Source organism: Botryllus schlosseri, chromosome 10 (genome assembly GCF_051294905.1).
Source record: "Botryllus schlosseri isolate E-star chromosome 10, Bs_hap1, whole genome shotgun sequence".
Classification (NCBI taxonomy): Eukaryota; Metazoa; Chordata; class Ascidiacea; order Stolidobranchia; family Styelidae; genus Botryllus; species Botryllus schlosseri.
Genome location: NC_137245.1, coordinates 25300861 through 25321423, shown reverse-complemented (window position 1 = coordinate 25321423; position 20563 = coordinate 25300861). Strand labels below are relative to the sequence as shown.

Sequence of the window (20563 nt, the reverse complement as noted above, 5' to 3'; positions counted from 1 at the left end):
ACGTAATGCGTGCTATTCCGGACGTCGTAGAGACCTCATTTCCAACGACCACTGCTATAACTGTCAATGATTTCCGTGCCGCGTCCGGTTTCTACGCTCCGTCTGCCTATTATTCGACTAATTAGACATTCCACTTTGCAACCCGTCACCGCGCGTCAGGGATTCCGTTGTTCGAGTTCGAGCTCCCGATCTAGTGAATGCTGTGGAAACTGTCACTTTAAGAGAGACTTTAAATTATGCCTCGTGTGAAAACTGACGTAAAGATTGTCCCATGCGCTCAGGTAGAAGTATTAATCACCGACATGACCATCTAGCAATATTCCGTTACCCGAGTACTGAAAACGGCGTTTTAATGCGTTATGCTGTGATGCGGACCTATTACCTATAATGTCTATTGAATTCTGTGGAATGTATCCAATGTTTCAATGCAATAACGCGTATAGCACACGTCTTATCTTCAGTTCCTAATATCGTGTTGATTCATGTGAGAGAGCTGAAAGATCATTGAAGATATTTCGGCACCAAGATAACTTTTTACATCCAGCAGTCGAATTTCTTAATTATACTGTAGCCTGAGTGGTGCTCCCGAATTGTTACAAGTTATATCGTACGTGGAACGTGGTTATGTTGGGTAATATCTGGGAATCTGCAATCGCGAGACTAGATATCAAGGAACGATAGTGGATACTATCTGATGATATGATCTTTCAAATATTTGAAGAGCTTCTTACAGAACATCAATATACAGATATCGAAAATGTTTGAAAATTCTCACCGAGAAATTAATCAAATTCACCCAAGAAACGAATATATTCACACGCTACCGGCTGTTATTTCAGCCCTTACATTGCATCCCTGGTATGGCGATGCTGGAGGGCCTTCCAAATTGACATAGCTCCTTTAGCATTATGGAAGGGAATGTCTTACAACTACTTAAATATTCGCGTGCTCAAGTACATAGATACATAGCGCGATTGCAAGTGTAACGTCATGAAAAATGATCGTAGACTGTTGAAAATAATGCCTCACTTGTGTTAGTAAGTGATCGATATATTACATTGTGTAGCTGTAGAAACACCCTCTTGGATATTTAGACGCCTTAACTAGTATATATCCTACCGATTTCCTTTAAAGAATTGAGGATGTTGTCATTGGCGCGACTATATATCGTAATTCTATCGGAAAAACATGCGTATATGCTGAGTATTACGAAACCTACGTTAATTAACTGGCATATTAGTCAAGTTATTGTCAGTAGCCTATACCAGCTTGTACATAATTGGCGGCATTTGCCAGTCGCATGATTTCACTGATGTGCGTATTCTGCCAATAAGCAAAGCCGCAACCAGTGTTATGTAGGCTATATTGCATAAAGACCAAGAAAATTACGGCAGATGACATTTATAACTGTAACAAAACTATCCATGTTCGCAAAAGGGGATTCGAGGAATACGCTACTGCAGGCAGACCAAGGCGATCACAGAGGACTATTGCGCGGTCTAGTTCTGACTGAGTCGCTCTGAATATCCAGTTACGAGATAGAATGGCGTCACCAATGAGAAGATATCACACTTGGATTGTCGCGGTACTACTGACAGCTACAGTTCAAAAAGGTTCTAGCGAATGCAGCATGACGGATCCATGTGCGGATCAACTTGGCCGTAAGTGAAATGTGCGCTGGTTGAACGTCCTCTCTCAGTCAGTGTTGGGATTAAGTCAGTCGCAGCAACCTACTAGTCGCTGCGAATTTCGACTCAGGTCAAGTCACGGCAATATGTCCCTACGTGCAAGCATCATTTGGAGTGTTTGATTTGTACCGTCGTGCAAGTCCGATGTATTATCTGCTTTCGTGTATCACGGGTGTATATTCACACCCGTAGATCGCGGTTGGTACCAGGGAGTGCAAAGGTGTGAATTCATATTTTGGTTAACTAAGAGTGCTGCACGCCTAATTCATCACTACTAAAGTGATAATTATGAAAATTAATGACAATGCTGTCTACAAGATAACCTGCCCTACTTTCAAAGTAATATGGATAGTGCAAAGTAAGCGAAGTTTTCTGTATGGATTCCATAAAGCCAGCGTCGAACGCATATTTCTGCAAATAAATATTCACTTGTCAGTGCGCGGGAGGTATCCGAAATCGCTGAGAAATGACAAAATTTAGTTATTATTTATGTGTATAAGTGTAATTATATTATATTGCCGGTCAAGCCCATGACGGCAATCGAAGGCATCATGTATACAGTGGTTTGGAACCTATATGGCTCGCGAGCAATATATGGCTCTTTTGGGTATAAGATATGGCTCTTTGCCAACTATTTATTTTTTGTATTGAATTAATCAATATTGCAGCAACATGCTAGTAAATTTTCATCATGGTCAGAATAGTTATTCTCGTGACAGTATAAACGTGTCTTTGAAAGGTAAAGACAATGCCGTCTTCAGGTTTACGGGCTCGATCAGTATTTCGATATTTTACAGCTCGATTCGTTCAATATCAGTTATTATAAATTCTATGCTATTTGCGTTATCAATGGCCAGGCGTTGCCCGCCTGTGTCTCTTTTCTCATTTCGCGCTTTATTTCCGGACAATAAATATGCAAATTGTGTGATTTTGGGAGAAAAATGTTCCACATCTTGTCATTCATGAACCCCGATAGAAAATACCAATAGTAATAGGTTTCAATTTTTTGGTCACTCATCCTGACGACAAGCGAGGTAGGCTATACCGCCTCACTTTCCTACCCTGACCCGACGTCACTGATATATCACAGCTTAAAGTGGGGGGGGGGGTACCTGCTGTACTTTTGGCTCCACCTACACATGTGATCATGGGTTCATTTAAAAGGGGCTTTACGACGAACCTACCTTATCGTATAAATCAAGTTTCACATGATTAGTATGAGTTTTTACAGAGAAAATGTGGCGTATACGATGAATCCCATGTAGTGAGCTCGAATGAGTGCTACCACGACGTCACGAATTTTCAATTGTGACGTAACAATTGATTGATATGTATGGCTCTTTGGGAGTTGAAATAGAAAAAATATGGCCAATATGGCTCTTCAGACAAAAAGGTTCCCCAACCCCTGAAACACTATATAAAATCAAGTCAGGACAATGGAGCCACTCCGAAAAAGCCGTAAAAGCCGATTGTTCCGAGCCATCGGAGCGCTGCAACACAATGGCCTATTGCGTCGGGCGAGTCCGATTTGCAGATTTTGACGGCTATGTCGGGTTGGTTTCATTGCTCTGACCAGATTTAAATTTGATCAGAGCAATGAAACCAACCCGACATAGCCGTCAAAATCTGCAAATCGGACTGAAGAAGATTTAATTTTGTATTTCGGGAATCAGTGCGACACTAGCTATCGATTAAGACCGGTATTGTCAAATTTGAGCATTCGAGTCGCCAGCAATAGGACTGCCAATTATGATGCATTTTGCAGTCTGCGACACTGCAAGATCGCGATATAATGGAAACATAGGTGGGTGTCGAAACGACTTGAAGTTGTCTTTAAATCAGACAACCACCTTGGCCTGGCGGGAGCACGTAAATAAAACGCAAGGCCACTGTATGAGAATAAATAAATGATAAGATAAAAGGACTAACTGTGAAAATGGGTGTGGCATGTTTCAGTAGGCGAGATCAACATGTCAAATCATAAACCGGCAATCTTGAAGTCAAGTTATTCGAAACAAGTGCCTCGCATCATCCTTACACTGCAACAAACTAATTTAAATCAGCGAAAAGCTGCGTTGTCGTGATTCCAGTGGAGTAGTATGAGCCGATGTTTTTGAGCAGCGTAAGCTTACGCACACGCGGAATCTCCATATATAGTGCGGGTCTTGAAATATCGGTGGTCCGTATCATATCATTCAAGACATCATAACACGAGCCTGTGCCAAAATCATTCCTTTCGTAATCGGACATCAATCTGTCTCAGAAGCGAAGGTGTTCCAAGAGCCGACACAGCTGAGCAGTAAAGAGTCTTCGTGGTCAATGACACTGAATGTAGATATCAGCACTGTCAGTTACAACTGGTTGGAATTGAAGAGAAGACTTTATAACGGAGCGGTTGCCGGCCCGACAATATCAGTAAAAAGAGGAGATCAACTCACCCTGAATTTGGTAGGTAGCCTACTGCATACAGCCAGGTTTTATACCAATCAGGTGCATAATCGCCCCGGTGGCTCGAGGTTGATCTGTCTGGCCTTGATGTCGGGCACCTTATGAGTTATGACTAATTAACTAATTAGTAAGGTAAGTTTTTGTTGCACCAAATCCTGAGTAAATTGCAGTTAATTTTAACAAAACTTGTATTTATGTCCAAGTTTTTTTTAAATTATGAGGACATGAGATACTCGACATATTCCAATGTATAACCGAACAGCTCCTATAGACTAGGATTACCATATTTCTGTGACCCAAATTCCGGACACTCTTTAGCGCCCACTAGTGGATTTCAAAATGAGTTATGAGCACATTGTTTGTCAATATGACGTCACATTAGCAAAACTTTGCTTATAGACCAGAGGTGGTCACGATCCGGTTCAGGAGTATGTGGTGGTGCGTTGTGTAACCGGGACCGAAACTACATTTGTGAGCCTATTCCCGCCCAAATAAACAATGATTTTGGGCCCACAATAGGGTAATCGATGCAACTTGTGTGTGTGGGGGGGGGGGGGGGGGCTTGCTATATGCATCCGGTCATTAATTCTTTTGAATGAATTCTGTCAATAATATTGGTTCTTTCATATATTACTATATAGTTTGATCCTCTCTCTGCGCACGTGATCAGAGTTAGCGATGGAGTGGTGGAGGATGACGACTTCGAAAATACAGGGAGCGTAATTGTAGATCGTTAAGTCATGTTCATGTCACCACACCGATAAGATTGTTTATCAGCCTTATGACGGTGCGCACCACGGAGCTTTATAAACACCCCACATCCAGTGGTTTTCAACCTGTTATGGTCGCGACTCCATGTCCAATTTGAAAATGTTCCGCGGCCCAGATCAAAATTGGACGAGCTGATAACTAAAAGAAGTCAGCATCTTTACCCAGACTTACACACGGCTATTTTAGAGACTGATTACGTTCATCATCTTCGCGAACCCCAGAATAAAAGCAAACGATATCCACGTCTTGCAACACTGTCTTTGAATAAAGCATTTAAACGGCCTCAACAATCTTTAGGAATACACCGTTCTGCTATATTTGCGATTACAATTTGTCTTATTTCAGTAAATGAAGGTTGTTTATATTTATATTTCATGGCAATTTTTGCGAGGGTGGTAGTTCCCATATCAAAATCAATAAATGTGGTAGTAAATCGCGCGCGGCGCGAATAAAAATATAATGTAGCATAAATATTCTCAAATATTATGAGCCTACGTCAAGCCTCCAAAATTCCGGACATTCAGGCACATTTTAGAAATTTCCCCCGGACGCAAGCTTGAACCATGAAATTCCGGACATGTCCAGGAAATTCCGGACGTATGACAACCCTACTATAGACCTATACTATACTATTACTACGTCTCTAAAAGCTGAGTGGTACCTTTTAATTAGGGGAAGATTCAAAGTTCTAAATAATATTTGAAGTGAAAATGACTAGCGGCCCGCGAGGAATCTCAGACGGGTCTCATGATGGTAAGCCCAACCTTCGACTTGAAAATAACGAATCCACATTTATAAACACTCATTTTAACTGGAACTCGGAGACTAGAGACAACCTGTATCCGTTGTTGCGGACTTGACCAAAAGCCAAGTCTTACGGTACGTCCGCTTCTAATTTAGTTCTGCAAAGTCGTTCTTGGCTACATGGGGTTGTTGAGCTTCTAGGTTGCAAGCCAACTGTTGCATCACAAGTAATATTGAGATGCAGCTAATTCAGCACCTAGCTCGTTGAATAGTATATTTATATTGAAATGAACCCGAAAATTTTCGGGGTAATCGTCGGCAACCATATAGTAGAGAATTGGAAAGAGCATTGCATACCTACAATCGTATCGCCACATATGACGTCACCGGCATGAAACTTCGAATAATCGGAGCGAAGAGAGTGCTTGAGCTCAATGTACTGTTTCAGATGGTACACGAACTCCTTCTGAAGGCACAGTCTTGGTTGGCGTATTTTGATAAAAGTCGACCTCGAGGCACCCAAATGAAAGCGTGAACGTGAACGTGAAATACGACTATACTGTCTAATTAATTGGAGTTCTGTATACAACTCCAAGAAGCTTTTCCCATAGTTCTTTATTATGCAAATGAAATAGAATAGAACCATAGTGTCCTAAATGGTGTGGTGCGAGATTGAACGGCTCACTGCATTTGGATACGTTATACTTTCCATTTGATCAAAGGCTATTTTACGGCCATTTTTACACGCTTGCCGAGCGCTAAATTTCCGTAAATATAAATTTTATTCCGCTCGTAGCCCTGGAGCCCCCCAAAAATGAGCCTCGAATTTTACATCGTGATGGAGTTTGGGATTGTGACGTAACAATGGTTTCTGGCAAAACGAGACTGCAGCTCAGTATTTTTGCGTCAAAATGCCAAACTCCATCCGGGGCCTACGATAAGTATCGTAGGCCCCGCTCCATCACAATGCAAAATTCGAGGCTGATTTTGGGGGTTCCTGGGCCACCACGAGCAAAATATGTATATTTTTGTGATCAGTACAGCAGCAGCTTTCCATTGATACCCGTTTTATCAAATTTAGCGCTCAGCAAGCCGGTCAAAAGTGGCCGTAAAATTGTAAAAGAAGTGTAAAAAGTGGCAAAAACTTGACCTGTTAGGTATAGTCGCAGGTCACCTCCTTGTATGTCGGTATATGCATTTAGGCTAGGATGAAACTGTAATCGTTGATATTTTTTCAGATCAATAATCTTAGTCCGGACGGCAATGATCTTGGTCGACCGTTGGACATGCTTAATCACCCGAACACGACAAATTTTCATACTCATGGCCTGCACATCAGTTCAAAGGTTGGTAAAGCATGCTGACCAAAGAAGTCAGATGTTGTACCGAAATCTGCATGACTATGTCAAACTTTCGTATCATAATATCATGACATAGGCTATCTTTGGAACGTCTTACGTCACGCCAAAAGCTTGGCTACCTTCATACACTAAGGTGCAACATGTAACTTATTGCTAACCAGCGGGCGTCATTCGGTAAAGTTGCAGATCGGGATGGATTTACCTGCCTCGCCCAAGCCCTCCAATTTTGAGCCAAGGAGATAGCCCATTTTTACTACGCAACCTTGGTTAGAGTCTTCTCTGTCAGATATTTTCAACCAGACCAGAAGAGTTGCCTTCGATGTCGCGCGATTTTCCGCCGCGACAAAAATCTATTTTCCCAAATCCGGCACAGTATTTTGATTTGAAAATACCAATTACATATTCATCACAGCAACGATGGTTAGAAGCAATATTTCGAACTAATGGCACACCGGTGTTCAATCAGTCAATTATCATTGGGGTCGAGCAAGAGAGCTTGAACATATTTTTACCTTCTGGAAACAGGCTGAAACATCTCTGTGCTGATTGGTGCAAAGACGACTGTACACCGACAAAGCCGCAAATTATTGTACATTCTTAGTAGCCTACATATAGTCATTGTGTCTCTAATCAAACCAACATGGTAGTTGTGATATATTTTAAGCCTTCTATGATTCAGCCATATCCACAATCCACGTAAGTGCACAAGAGCATAGAACGAATGCGGGCCGTTCTATGAGTAAGATGAGTAGTGCCTAGATTAGGAATATCGACTTGCTTAAACTGACGATAGGAGATTTCGAAACGCCATGAATATTAAACATCACTATCCTACTAAATTAGTTAGCTGATAATAATAGGCTATTCTTCATTTAATTGTGAGAGAACAATATCGGCTCAGTAAAATGCACGATCATTGAATAATTGGTCGCTCTCACGGGTTACACCATCGTTTCGCGACTAATCCAAACATCTGCAAGATACAGTGATTTTTATCGACACCAATTCCTTGATGACTTGAAATTGACTCGTGAATTTTGCTCCGAGTCACGAGTCAATCGATATTTCTGGCACGCCGAGTCAAGTCAAGTCAAGACATTTTAGCAAAGTGACTCGAGTCAAGTCAAGTCATACGAAAATGGTGACTCGAGTCAACCCAACACTGACCTCTATTAGGAATATCGAGTTGCTTAAACTGACGATATGAGATGTCGAAACGCCATGAATATTAAACATCACAATCCTACTAAATTAGTTAGCTGATAATAATAAGCTATTCTTCATTTAATGCACAGCCTCCTCAAGACGACGTACTGACGCCGATCGAACCATTGAAACAACACCAATACGTCTATCAGATACACAAGGACAACTCGCCCGGAACTTATTGGTACCACGCACACTGGCACGGATCTAGCTGCTTCCAAGTAATGTGGTTTCTATTGGGAAGATTATAACTGAGTGGGCTGCATATACCACTCTATCCGTAGGTAGCAGGAGGCATGTCCGGGATACTTATCGTGGAAGACAAAGCATCTGACATGCCGGCGGAGCTATCAGTGGCTTCATGCCCGGAGAATTGTGACAAAGACATCCAACTGCTGTTTCAGCCGATACTGATGTTCGATCAGAACAGTAGAGGGTTCGGGAAATTACAGGAAGAAACTCATGATTATCGCGGTTTCAGGTAAGGTTTTACCGTCAACCCCATGAAATTGCCGAGTTGTTTACAAAAACGATGCAAAACAAATTTTACGCAAGTCCACCCGTAGAATCGAAGTTATTTGAGTTTTTCATTAATAATTATGGGATCACCCGCAGTCCAGGCTATTTTTGCGAATCCAAAATCTTCAACTGCAATAACTTCGCTTCTACAGGTTGAAAGTGAGCAAAAATTGTTCGGCAACGTTCTTTTAGACAACTTAACAATTCCATGGTGTTGACAGTAAAACTTTCACAAATTAGCGTTCGCATCTAGCGGGTGGAATCGAGCCAAATTTGGCGTGCAGCGTTTTTATAGGCAGCCTAACAATTCAATCAGTGAATCCTAGGAATACGATAAAAAAGTTATTTTTAAACAACCCTATAGCTTATGCATATGCTACTCTTTGCATCACAAAAACCGAAGTCTTAACGTTAAGTCGCTTTGAGTAGAAAACTGCTCTGCTAGAAGTGGACGTAGTCCTAAAAACACAATCATTAGTCAGTATGGTGCCATGCAGTAGGCCAAACCTGTAATTATACGGAAGTTGTATCAATAAGTGTCAATATATTCCTATCCTATATGACAACTTGCTTACACTTTCAGAACTGACGGTTACGTAGTAGCTGGCGGCGGAACATTAACAGAATGGCTGTCCGATAACGTAAACTACTATACGACGAATGGGCTATTTCAACCAACCTTGGTCATGTCAACCGGCGAAATGTACAGGTTTAGGTACAGTGCTGTCTGTAGTACATCGTGTATATTTATGTATAGCGTATTATGATATTATACATCGTGTATATGTAATGTAGCCTATAGCCTATATAATGCAGTGTAATGCATATTATATGTAAATATATAGTGGCTCAATAGTTTGTCGCGAGTACGTCGACTTGATAGGGCTGGGCATAGGTCAAAAGCTAGTGTACCTGAGTGATTCGATTCTAAATTGAATGTTGGGCTTCGAGAAGAGTCGAGTATATTCTAGTCACTCGTTATGATGACATTACAGTATGGATGACTTGTAAAGTTCGAAAAATAACTTCAATGTTGGGTTACCATATTTTGAGATCCGATAAAGAGTACAGTTTTCAAAAATTATGAAAGCTGTAGTATCGAACACGAAAAGTGGTCATTTTGAAATCTAACTAGTATTCACTCTGTGGAAATCGTGTTTCGACTTGAATGACACTTCAATTTCTTGAAAAAAGAGGACAAATCCTCTAAAAGAGGACATAGGGTAACCATACTTTTTTGCGACCACAAACGAAATAATTCTAGATTCATTAGCCTACATTTAGCAGAAGTTGGTATATTTTTCGATAATTTCTATTTCATTTCACTTTGGGGCAATGCTGTGGGTTGATTACCACTTCACGGAAATGTCATTGTCACTTGCGTGCGTTGCTTTATTTGTGTTTTAGATGCGAATAATTGAAGTTTCAAGGCTCAAGGCCATAAAGAAAGTATCGATACTCCAATTCCGCATCCTTCATACTCTTATTACGTCATAACGAGTGATAGGCCTATACCCGAATACTCAACTTGGCTCAAGCCTAATTTTCGGGTCGGAATGAAATCAATCAGGTACTCCAGCCCTAATAACCAACGAAACGAGGTTGCCATTTACTAGTGTTATTTCCTCTAGCATAAAATAGATATTTAATTCCACCTTGTGTTTTCGTAGACTGGTCAACGCAGGAGGTGAGACTCCACTTGAGTTATACGTAACAGACTCCGCGGGTAACCCAACTCTGGACTGCGACACGAGAGAAATCGCAATCGACGGAGTGTATCTTTCCAAACCGCATAAAATGCACGACGGACAAACCATGGTAAATCCAGCTGGCAGAGTCGACTGGCTCGTGAAATGTAACGTTCCCGGAGTATATAAGGTACTGTACTAGTGGACTACTACCGGTATTACTATAGATAACTGACCTGCGGTAGTTTAGTTATCTATACTACTATAGGAATGTAAGACCATAGATAACTAACCTAAGTGTAGATGCGTGTCACGTGACTGCACTGTCGGGCAACCATCAGAGATGAGCATGGATTAGGATTAGGTTTTGAAAAAACAGGATTTGTGAAATTTTTTCGGATTTGGATTGGAATTGGATTAGACATTTTTTTCGGAACGGATTAGGATTTGGATTGGATTTACCTATTTTCTGGGAGATTGAAATGTCGTGTGGCGAATGGCGACAAACTTTATTCAGATCAGTGATTAATGTGCTTATGGTTACTAAGTTAGGGTTGCCATACGTCCGGAATTTCCCGGACATGTCCGGAATTTCACTGTAAAAACTGCGTCCGGGAGGAATTTGTAAAATATGCCTAAATGTCCGGGATTTTGAAGGCTTGAAGTAAGCTCATAATATTTTCATAAATCAACATAAACAAGATTATTTTTGAGCAGATATATGCTACATGAAATTTTTCTCCGCGCTTCGCGCGATTTAGCATCATATATGTTGGCTTTAATATGGGGACTATATCATCCTCGCAAAAACGGCGATCAAAAATAAATAAAAAATACCATTCATTTACAAAAATAAGTGTGATTGTAATCATGTACTGGCAATTACAAGATAACGGTATATTCATAGAATATGTTTAGGACAGGCCGTTTGGATGATATATTCAAAGATGGTGGTTCTAGTCCTGGGGGAAGTTACTAGTTTGCCTTTTTTTCTGGGGATCGCGAAGATGTTGAACGTAATTAGCTTCCAATATAGGCCGTGAGTAAGTCTGGGCAAATGTACCAACATTTAATTAGTAATCAGCTCATCAAATTTTTAGCTGGGCCATACGGCACATTTTCAAATTGGAAATGGAGTCGCGACCAAAAAAGGTTGGAAACCACCAGATGTGCAGTGTCTATATAGCTCAGTGGTGCAGTGCGCACCAGCATTAGGCTGATAAATAATCTTATCGGCGTGACATGAACATGACTTAACGATGTACAATTACGCTCCTTGCATCATCCTCCACCAGCTCTACCGCTAACTCTGATCCTGTGGGCGGAGAGAGGATCAAAATTATACAGTTATATATGGAAGAACCAATAATATTGACACGATTCATTCAAATCATTTAACGACCAGATGCATATAGTAAGCCCCAAGAAGTTGTATCGAATACCCTACGGCGGGCCCAAGATCAGTGTTTATTTCGGCAGGGAGGGGGCTCAAAAATGTGGCTTCGGCTCTGGTTACCACTTACAATACACAACCACATACTCCTGAACCGGATCGTGACCACCTCTAGTCGATAGACAAAGCGTTGCTGGTGTGACGTCATATTGATCGACAATGTTCTCACACCTCATTTTGAAATCCGCTAGTGGGCGCTGAAAAGCGTCCGGAATTTGTAAAACAAAAATATGGCAACCCTATACTAAGTTATCTTGAATCAAGTGAATCGTTGGTTGTAAAAGAAAATTTTCGAATCCCTCCATTGCATAAATTAGTATTTTTTCTGAATTTTCAGTTGGAATCGGATTAGGATTGGACATGGACTTGAATATGAAAAAGTTATGGATTAGGATTTGGATTTGGATTTGAAGGTTCGGATTTGGATTGGATTAGGACATAGAAATTCCAAATCCACTCATCTCTGGCAACCATATCTATCTAGACATCGACATTGTTATGTACTATACAACCGCAGCTGTTATGGTCATTGCATTGCGGCGCTCCAATTGTTCCGAACAGTTGCGATTTTCAACTTTTTGGGGCAATTCAGTATATTTTGTACAATATCAGTTTTCGTAGATTTTGCGCTACGGTCTCACGATAAAGATTTCCGTATTTGTTTACAAAGCTACAAGAAATTGTTTGCGGTCCCAACCATGCAGTCACGTGTTTCGCATCAGTACGTTTGTTAGCTATCTATAGTATGAAGTGTACGTTTTCGATCATGAACTAATAAACAAACATTTGGTTGACTGATTACTGTCGCATGTACTGACAAATTTCGAGCCGGGCAGAAGCGAGTAGCTCGGTGATTATCTGCCTCTTCGAGAAATAAACTTCAAGTCGAGTATTTGAGCATCACTTATTATGGCGTGATAGCTGAATGAATGACTTCCTAGGTTTAAATACGTACCTCCGTGTTATGTGTAGGCCTATGTCTTTGGACGTGGGATTGATTACACTGCGTTATTGAGGTTTACCATAACGTGGCCCTCATACATCAACCTAAAAATGACTAAATTTATAATAATACATTCATAATCAAAATAATATACTAAAAACCGAGTTTCTAGAACAGGGGAATCGTCAACAAATGAGAGATTTTCAAACTTGAGTGCAACAGCGTTGCATACAATCAAATATGAAGCGTTTCTGGGATATATAGAACTTCAGTAGGCCTGTAATACAAGGGAAGGAAATGAATGGAAAGGAAAGGACGTTGTTTATTTTTGTCCTTGATGTTTTTGCGGCATATACTCCGACTCATGATACACATACACACGATCTATGCATATGCATTATGCATACAATGAGTGCATGCTGTGCATATGCCGCTGGACAGTGGACAAGGAAGTGCAGATATAGCCTTTACGGCAGTGGTTCTCAACCTTTTTGTCTTCGCGGACCCCTTTCGGACCGTCACGGACCCCCACGGACCCCAGTTATCGCGCAATCGTCATCTGTCTTGTACAAATGATAACTGTCGCCTTAAGTAGTAGCCTAGTGATAAACGCCAACAAAGTGACATTTCTTGAAAATAAAATCATACTATTCATGTAGAAATTGGATTGACTTTTATTATTTTAAAGCGAATTCTGCAACTGCACTTCTTGAAATAAGTGGTCCTGTCTTGAAAATCCGCGTCTTCCATTTGATATGAACGAGTGCCGAAAATCTATTTCCGCAAATATAGATGTAACGAATGTATTAATAACGCGGAACGCTTTCGACGACACATTTAGGTATAATCGCAACAAATATGGCACCAAAATTGACAAACATTTTTTGAATAAACATATAACGTCAAGCCTGGTAATTTTTATCTAGCAGCTTTTCTTGAAGTTATTATGGAAAAATGGTTATGTATCACAGGAGAAGATGGATTTTTGTAAACATTGCGAAGTCAACGTGATTGACCTTACTCATCCAACTTTTCTTTCCCACAATCCCCAGCAAAACATCTCTAAACAGCAAAATGTATCAAGTGGGCAATTTAACAATTAAAATGAGTCTGCACAGTAGGATATTTCCTCTCAGACGGCTATTCGGTTGATGTGAATTCTGTAGTTTTACTAGTAATGAAGCGAAATTGACTCGCGATTTTCTGAAATAAAAAAATACAAAAATTAGGTTATCGACTATTTTGAGGCTTCGCGGACCCCCTATCCCAGTATGCTATCCCAGTAATGCATGAGCGGCAAGCACGGAAGTTATGGATACCAGTGTTACTAATCAGGTCTTTGGTCTGACCCGGCCGGGGATCGAACCCACGACCTACCGATCAAGAAGCTGGACGCTTCACCATTAAGCTATCTTGTCGGTCAATTAAATACTATATTCATATTGAAGTAAACCCGTATATTTTCGGCAGTCACTCGTGAGGGGTAAACGCTAGCAACCATGGTAGAGAATTGCAAGGAATATTGTATATCAACAATCGTATCACATCATTAATATATTATTCAATCGAATATGACGACATCCAACATAACATCCAGGCGACCCGAGAGCACATCCAGTGTCTGACTGAACGTAGTAATTGCAAGTGTCCTCGACGACCCCTGTAACTTTACCACGGATCGCGGCTGGGAATCATTGTGCTGAATTAATCGTCACTTTTCCTTGAAGCTACGGTCGTTTGCCAACGCATCCAATGATCTTTCCATGGGCGTCATTTATCGCTATACTGGGGACCTGATGACGTTGGATGTTTCTGGACCCGCTGCAGAGTCTGCGTTTCCAACCACTCTCCCGAGTCGCCCTTCGAATCTACGTGATCTGAGGAACGTGCCCGAAGCAGACATTGAAGGCCGGTTTGTGGTGGAATTCGACCCCGATTCCTATATCAACCGACAGCTCTGGATGGGCCCTACTAACTATAGGTTTGTAATAATCAGATATTTGTGTTACTCACTCAGCGTCACTACGAAATGGATATTCATGTCTCGAAGGAGCTTGAAAAATGACATCTAGGTCTGGGCAATCTGAATCGGCTCTAGTGATTTGAGGCGGGTAGCGAGAGCTGACTTTTTCGAGCGCTGAAATTATAAGCTCATTGCCACTAAAAGTTAATGTATCAACGAGAATTATAGTTTCGATACTATTTTCCACTGCGGAAGCCCCGAAACTAGGGTTGCATATAAAACAAACATTTTTAAAACAAGGCCCTCGTTTAAAACATGTTTTATTTTTAAAGCTATGACGTCACGATTATTCAACTGTGACATCATAGTCCATTGACATTGACAATAGAAAATACACGGTAAATATAGCTCCTTTGACGAAATAGGCTTCCAACCCCTGTCATATACGGACCTAAAATATTCTTAACCAGGACTACATAGTCATGTAGCGTTTTTACGGTCGGCGGTCATCATCATCAAAACATTCATTACGTACCAATGATCTATATCTACTATAGCTGTTGAGCCGACTATTTCGAGGGTTCCAACCATTCCATATCGTATACGTCGACTATACAGGGTTCAAAAAATTATAAAGGCCTTAGTTGAAAACACATGTGTTTAAACAACGGTTTGTTTTAAATGAAACCCTACCTGACACCTCAGTTGGTCGTATCACAAAATAATAAACATGTAATACAAAGCTACGCACGTTAGTGGAATTGACTCATCCGTGATCAGCCCAGAGCATTGTCACAAAATGCGCATCGAAATATGTGTGGTCGAAAAAATACCAAAATAATCATTACTGTGATATAGAGCTGGTATTGTATTCTTTGTAGTCGCGTAACCGACAGAAGTTTAAATTTCCGCGTCATTCATACTGTTCCGACAGCATAATGAAAAATACGCGAATTTTCGAAGCCAAATAGTCGCCCAGGTAGCCTACTTGATTTTGTCCTGCCCTGCATATCACAATAACCTATGATCTTCATCTCACAACTACCGCAGGTACAAAATGACGCTCGGGAAAGTACAAGAGTGGCACATTCTGAATACAGATAACATGCTCTCGCACACTCTGCACATACACGTCAACCACTTCCAAGTACGTATGTAATCCCATTGCTATAGCTCGAAATAACAGTGTGTGGGTATTATAGGTCATTAGGGGCTATATAAAAATAACTATACAACAGATGACGTCTTGCACTGTATATATCTTTATAAGTTGATGGCAACTAAATTTAATGCATCGGACCCGATGGTATAGGCCTATGTGTCTATACTTCTGCGAATGGATGATGCTGAATATACAGGTGCGTTGTATTTGTATACCATGTCAAGGATAACAGATCATAACGACATACTCGTCGAAATAATCAATTATAGTGATGAATGTTACCTCCCAAAGTGTCGAAATTTGGTGACTAGCTAGCTATTCGCCTCAATACAGGTGATTAGCTACAACAACTACACCGGTTCAGTGGCGATGAATGTCAGCGGAGACTGGTACTTGGCCAGCGTTAGCGACATGGCCGGAAAATGCTATTTCCAGTACGAGAAATCCGATTTAGGTAATGCTGCATTTGAATTATAAGCATCGCTGGCAGTCATACTATCGATATTACCGTGGATCAGTTTTCGGATGTTCGCCTGAGTTGACATTTCATTGGAGAATTCAATGTTAGTTACAGACCCGGTGTGGGTCAATATGGGGCCGATTAAAAGCTGGCTTGCGCGGATTTTTGTTTTGTGGTACTGGTGCTGCCATTGCTAGTCAAAGGTGGTCAGTAACGAAATGGTTCTACGTCTGTACGTACTCAAGTAGGGTTCTGGTTTAAATCAGGTTTTTTACGTTGATTTTTGATTTTAATTTTACCATTTCGATTTTATTGACTATTTTTGTTTTTTCAAATTTTCGGACGAGATGCGTGAATGTGGTTTATTACCGGACAATCATGTGCATTTTATATAAACCGGAGATAGCATCTCGTCACCGGCACTGGTATAGTTCATCCATTTGACAGACAGACGGGAAAAGAGCAAAGAGCGATAGTCAATCAATATGTTAGCGTTTTGCTGTGGATACTATAGTTAGTTGTCTGCGACATGCTGCTGCTATTTCCTAGGCACTGGTGGGATACCGCAAACGAAGCGGAATCCGGAGTCTCTATCGAATTCGAAAGATCCCCTCATCTCTGATCCAGTTTGCTGGCAGAAACCACTCCATCGATTAAGACGAAGATGCAATTATTATGGATGGTCCTGATTTGACTCAACATGTTTCCTCGCTACTATGATTCAGTCAGATCAGTAATGATCCCGACGACTCATCATTATCATATAGGTTAAACGTTTCCAGCTATCATTGCCACATAGGTTAAACGTTTTCAGCTATCTGGATGTTGATTCACAACTCCACATTATTAACGTATATGCGTTATCCTTCATCAACATGATTGACATGGACGCCATTCATCTCATTTTCTTTTGTCCGTGTTGTTGTTATTATGAGCATAAAAAAAAAAAATTAAAAAAAACACGATTTGAATTATTTATTTGATTAAAATCGATTTTAATCCAGGGCAAAATGATTTTGACCAGAACCCTATATTGGAGTCTTTTTGCGTAGCTTCACTACTTCCTCATGTGGTTATGATTTCATACCACTTCCACTACTACTAAACAGTTTTTAGGAAGAACTAGCTCTTGAATACTTACTTGGAAATCGATGGTACTGCTTGAGTGAACATTTTCAACGCTACTTCTACGCTTCAACGCTACATCTATTGGTATGCCAGCGACCACTACTTTGACCACTTCGGGCATCTGTTGTACGTTGGGGAATCTGATAGTTCAATCCGATGTAGGCCCCCATTAAAAGTGCAATTCCCTGTCTGAAACCGGTAACTCACTAACATCCGTCTCGTGGATTCGCGGTAAGAATGGTAATTTTATGATTCGACTGTCTTGGGTGTATTTTCCGTGAATCCAAACGACCGCGACAGCGCTATACACGTTATTTATTTTGCGTCTAAATGCGTCATCCTCGTTTTGCAGGTCCCACTCCCCAAGCATTTGATGCGGGTTTCCGAGAGACAAGGGCGCAACTCTTTGCATCAAGTAAACATCAACTAAATCGATATCATTATATATAATACATTATTCAATCTTGTATGTAGTCGGCTTGCCCTTATTTCTAGTTGCTATCAAATCGATGTTCAACTACTATGTATGACACTATACGATGTAAACTATTGATGCAGTGGTTCTCTATGTGGTGTAGAGATGAGAAAAATTTAGAAATCGGCAAATTTAGATAGATTCCGGAACCAATGTATTTTCGCAGAATTACACTATTTGGGACATAACATCCGATTCGCCGAAGACAAAGGCGGCACACTGGGTTATGCGCGATTGGGAGACTGGATGGATGTACTGTTGGTGCCTCCTTTGGCGAATATCACTGTGCGTGTGACTATAGACTTGCGTACTGGACTAATACATGATTGCTGATGATATTTTTTATAGATACGTTTCGTTCCTGCCGATTTTGATTGCTATGTCATCGTGCATTGCCATATTCTCGCTCACGAAGACACCGGAATGATGATGGTCCTGAAAATTGTTAAAGAGGGTAAAATCATGTCAAATATTCGCTGATCGATATTTATGGAATTTATTAGTTGTCCGTGTGCTGTACAGTCACTGGGCTGTCAGAACTAAAAAGGAGGTCGGTTTGAAAAATATAGCAGGACATTTTCGATATCTCGAGAAAGGAGGTCAGATCCTCCTAAAGAAGGACGTAATAAACTAGCCACACAAAAGTTATTTACTGCTATCAAGTGCTTCTTGGATGTACAGAACTTCAATATACCATTGAATAGTATATTCATATTGAAATAAACCCGATTATTTTCGGCTGACACTCGTCAGTGGTAATCGCCAGCAACTAGTAGAGAATTTATCCAATTACGCGAACCAAATCTGTGCCTACCGAAGGAGAGTAGGCTACATCTCTTCACCCCGATTAACCGAAATTTCATACCGGTGACGTCATATTTTGGGATACGATTGTTGATGTACAATGTTCTTTCCAATTCTCTATTAGTTGCTGACGATTACCCCTGACGAGTGTCAGCCGAAAATATTCGTTTTCATTTCAGTATGAATATTAGAATATAGCCTACTATTCAAAGATAAAATAATTGAAGCCTGACAGAAATTACTGACCCACGCCCGTCGTAGTATGCGGGAAACTATGAAGCGAAAAATAGTGAAATTCTCTCACAGATCACGGGAAATCATCCAGGTGTGGCTACATTGAAAACAAAAGGTGTTTTAAACCACTTTGTCTAAAGCATGTTTTAAAATTTAAATAAACAGTGTTTTGAAAAAGGCCATTAAAATTTGTGTTTTAAACACGGGCCATGTTTTGAACATGTTTGTTTTAAATTGACGATTTTTGTTTAAAATGCATCTCTACATCCGGGGCATGATAAACCAATGATAAGTTCGTGCGTGGCTAACATCGGGAGGCTGAGGATCATGTTTGATTGAGTGAACGTCATTGGCCGTTTCGACATCTTCCTATCCAGACTTGGGCAACTGAAAAATTCTCAACTTTTCCAAATTAGAGTAGAATGAGAATTAGAAAACTTGTCAACTGAATTAAATTCCTAATTAGAAAAAAATACAACAAAAGTCAAGTTCGGTTCATATCAAACCAGAATCCATTCTCATAAGCATGAGAATGGCAACTGTCTGTACAAAAACCTGGCTCGTTTCGCACTATACAGTTCTCCTGTAGCATTTTCACTTTTGTCAAGATAGCAAGAAATTAGACTTAGATTATCGTCATTTTGCTCTACTTACCTTAATTATAGACAGCTAGAATTATCTAGTCATCCAAATTTTCTCTTATCTGGTCATCAAATCACACAATGTGTGTCTTGAGATCGGATGAAAATACTAGAACCGCAGACTACGATTAAGGCGGCTAAATCCCTAGTGACGGATGAATATTCGACAATTTCGCAGGCGAGAGCACAGCTGCGGACGTGCAATCGGGTGGAGCCTATCCAGGAACCTGTGGCGAGTGCGACAGGTACCCTTTCAACAACGACACTACTCTGTGCCACAAGAAAGGCACTTGACGAAGGAAGGCAAGTTATGCAATGAGGCTACATCGAATCTCTATCGTCCCGCCCCTGGTCGATTTAAACGAAATACTCTCTTCCGTTAGTGTCGTGTATCGCTCTCATTGATATCTCTAATCGTGTTTCGTGCACATGCGTACTAATCATTTACATTTCGTTCGTTTTCAACAATACCCATAGTTTTACATCTTCGCAATTGATTTTGTTTGCTGGCATTAAACATTTAAAGAGACGTAACGAAATGTATGAATTACATCTAGCAGATATCTAGACATTCCTGGCGTTCCACGTGGACATACGCAGACATATAAATGCCAAGCACAACCATAGTTGCACTGCACTGTAAAGATTGGAAAAGTTGCTAACTATCAGTCATAGATTTCCGTATGAGACTTCAGGGCACAGGAAATCAGAATGTGTAAAGTCGGCAAAACCTAGTTGGCAGATATTCAGGCAGGTTTATTTTTGGTATTTTTCAGATTTTATTTTTGACAGTCTTAGCATATTCATCCCCTTGTCGTCATATCAAATGTTAGTAATCCCAACGCATAGTTTGGTGGCATGGAAGATTACGACAG

The 20563-nt window shown here is 40.6% G+C and overlaps 1 protein-coding gene across 1 annotated transcript; it reads left to right on the top strand.

Annotated features, from left to right (window-relative positions):
* The first annotated feature begins 59 nt into the window (after nt 1-59).
* Nucleotides 60-20259, top strand: LOC145447977 (multicopper oxidase CueO-like). Its single transcript, XM_080326282.1, has 15 exons — nt 60-281; nt 1438-1661; nt 3952-4136; nt 6890-6997; nt 8308-8439; nt 8503-8699; nt 9321-9452; nt 10408-10615; nt 14549-14802; nt 15835-15931; nt 16280-16400; nt 17887-17949; nt 18176-18294; nt 18358-18463; nt 19867-20259. The coding sequence occupies exons 2-15, from the start codon at nt 1544-1546 to the stop codon at nt 19980-19982; spliced, it is 1956 nt and encodes a 651-aa protein (XP_080182408.1). The 5' UTR covers nt 60-281; nt 1438-1543; the 3' UTR covers nt 19983-20259.
* The last annotated feature ends 304 nt before the right edge of the window (nt 20260-20563 follow it).

Bases quoted from the DNA above. Each gene is read 5' to 3' on its own strand.
- LOC145447977 (XM_080326282.1), top strand. From the start codon at position 1,544: ATGGCGTCACCAATGAGAAGATATCACACTTGGATTGTCGCGGTACTA. The intron at 6,998-8,307 runs GTTGGTAAAGCA...TTTAATGCACAG, and splicing joins GCCTGCACATCAGTTCAAAG to CCTCCTCAAGACGACGTACT. The intron at 14,803-15,834 runs GTTTGTAATAAT...CAACTACCGCAG, and splicing joins ATGGGCCCTACTAACTATAG to GTACAAAATGACGCTCGGGA.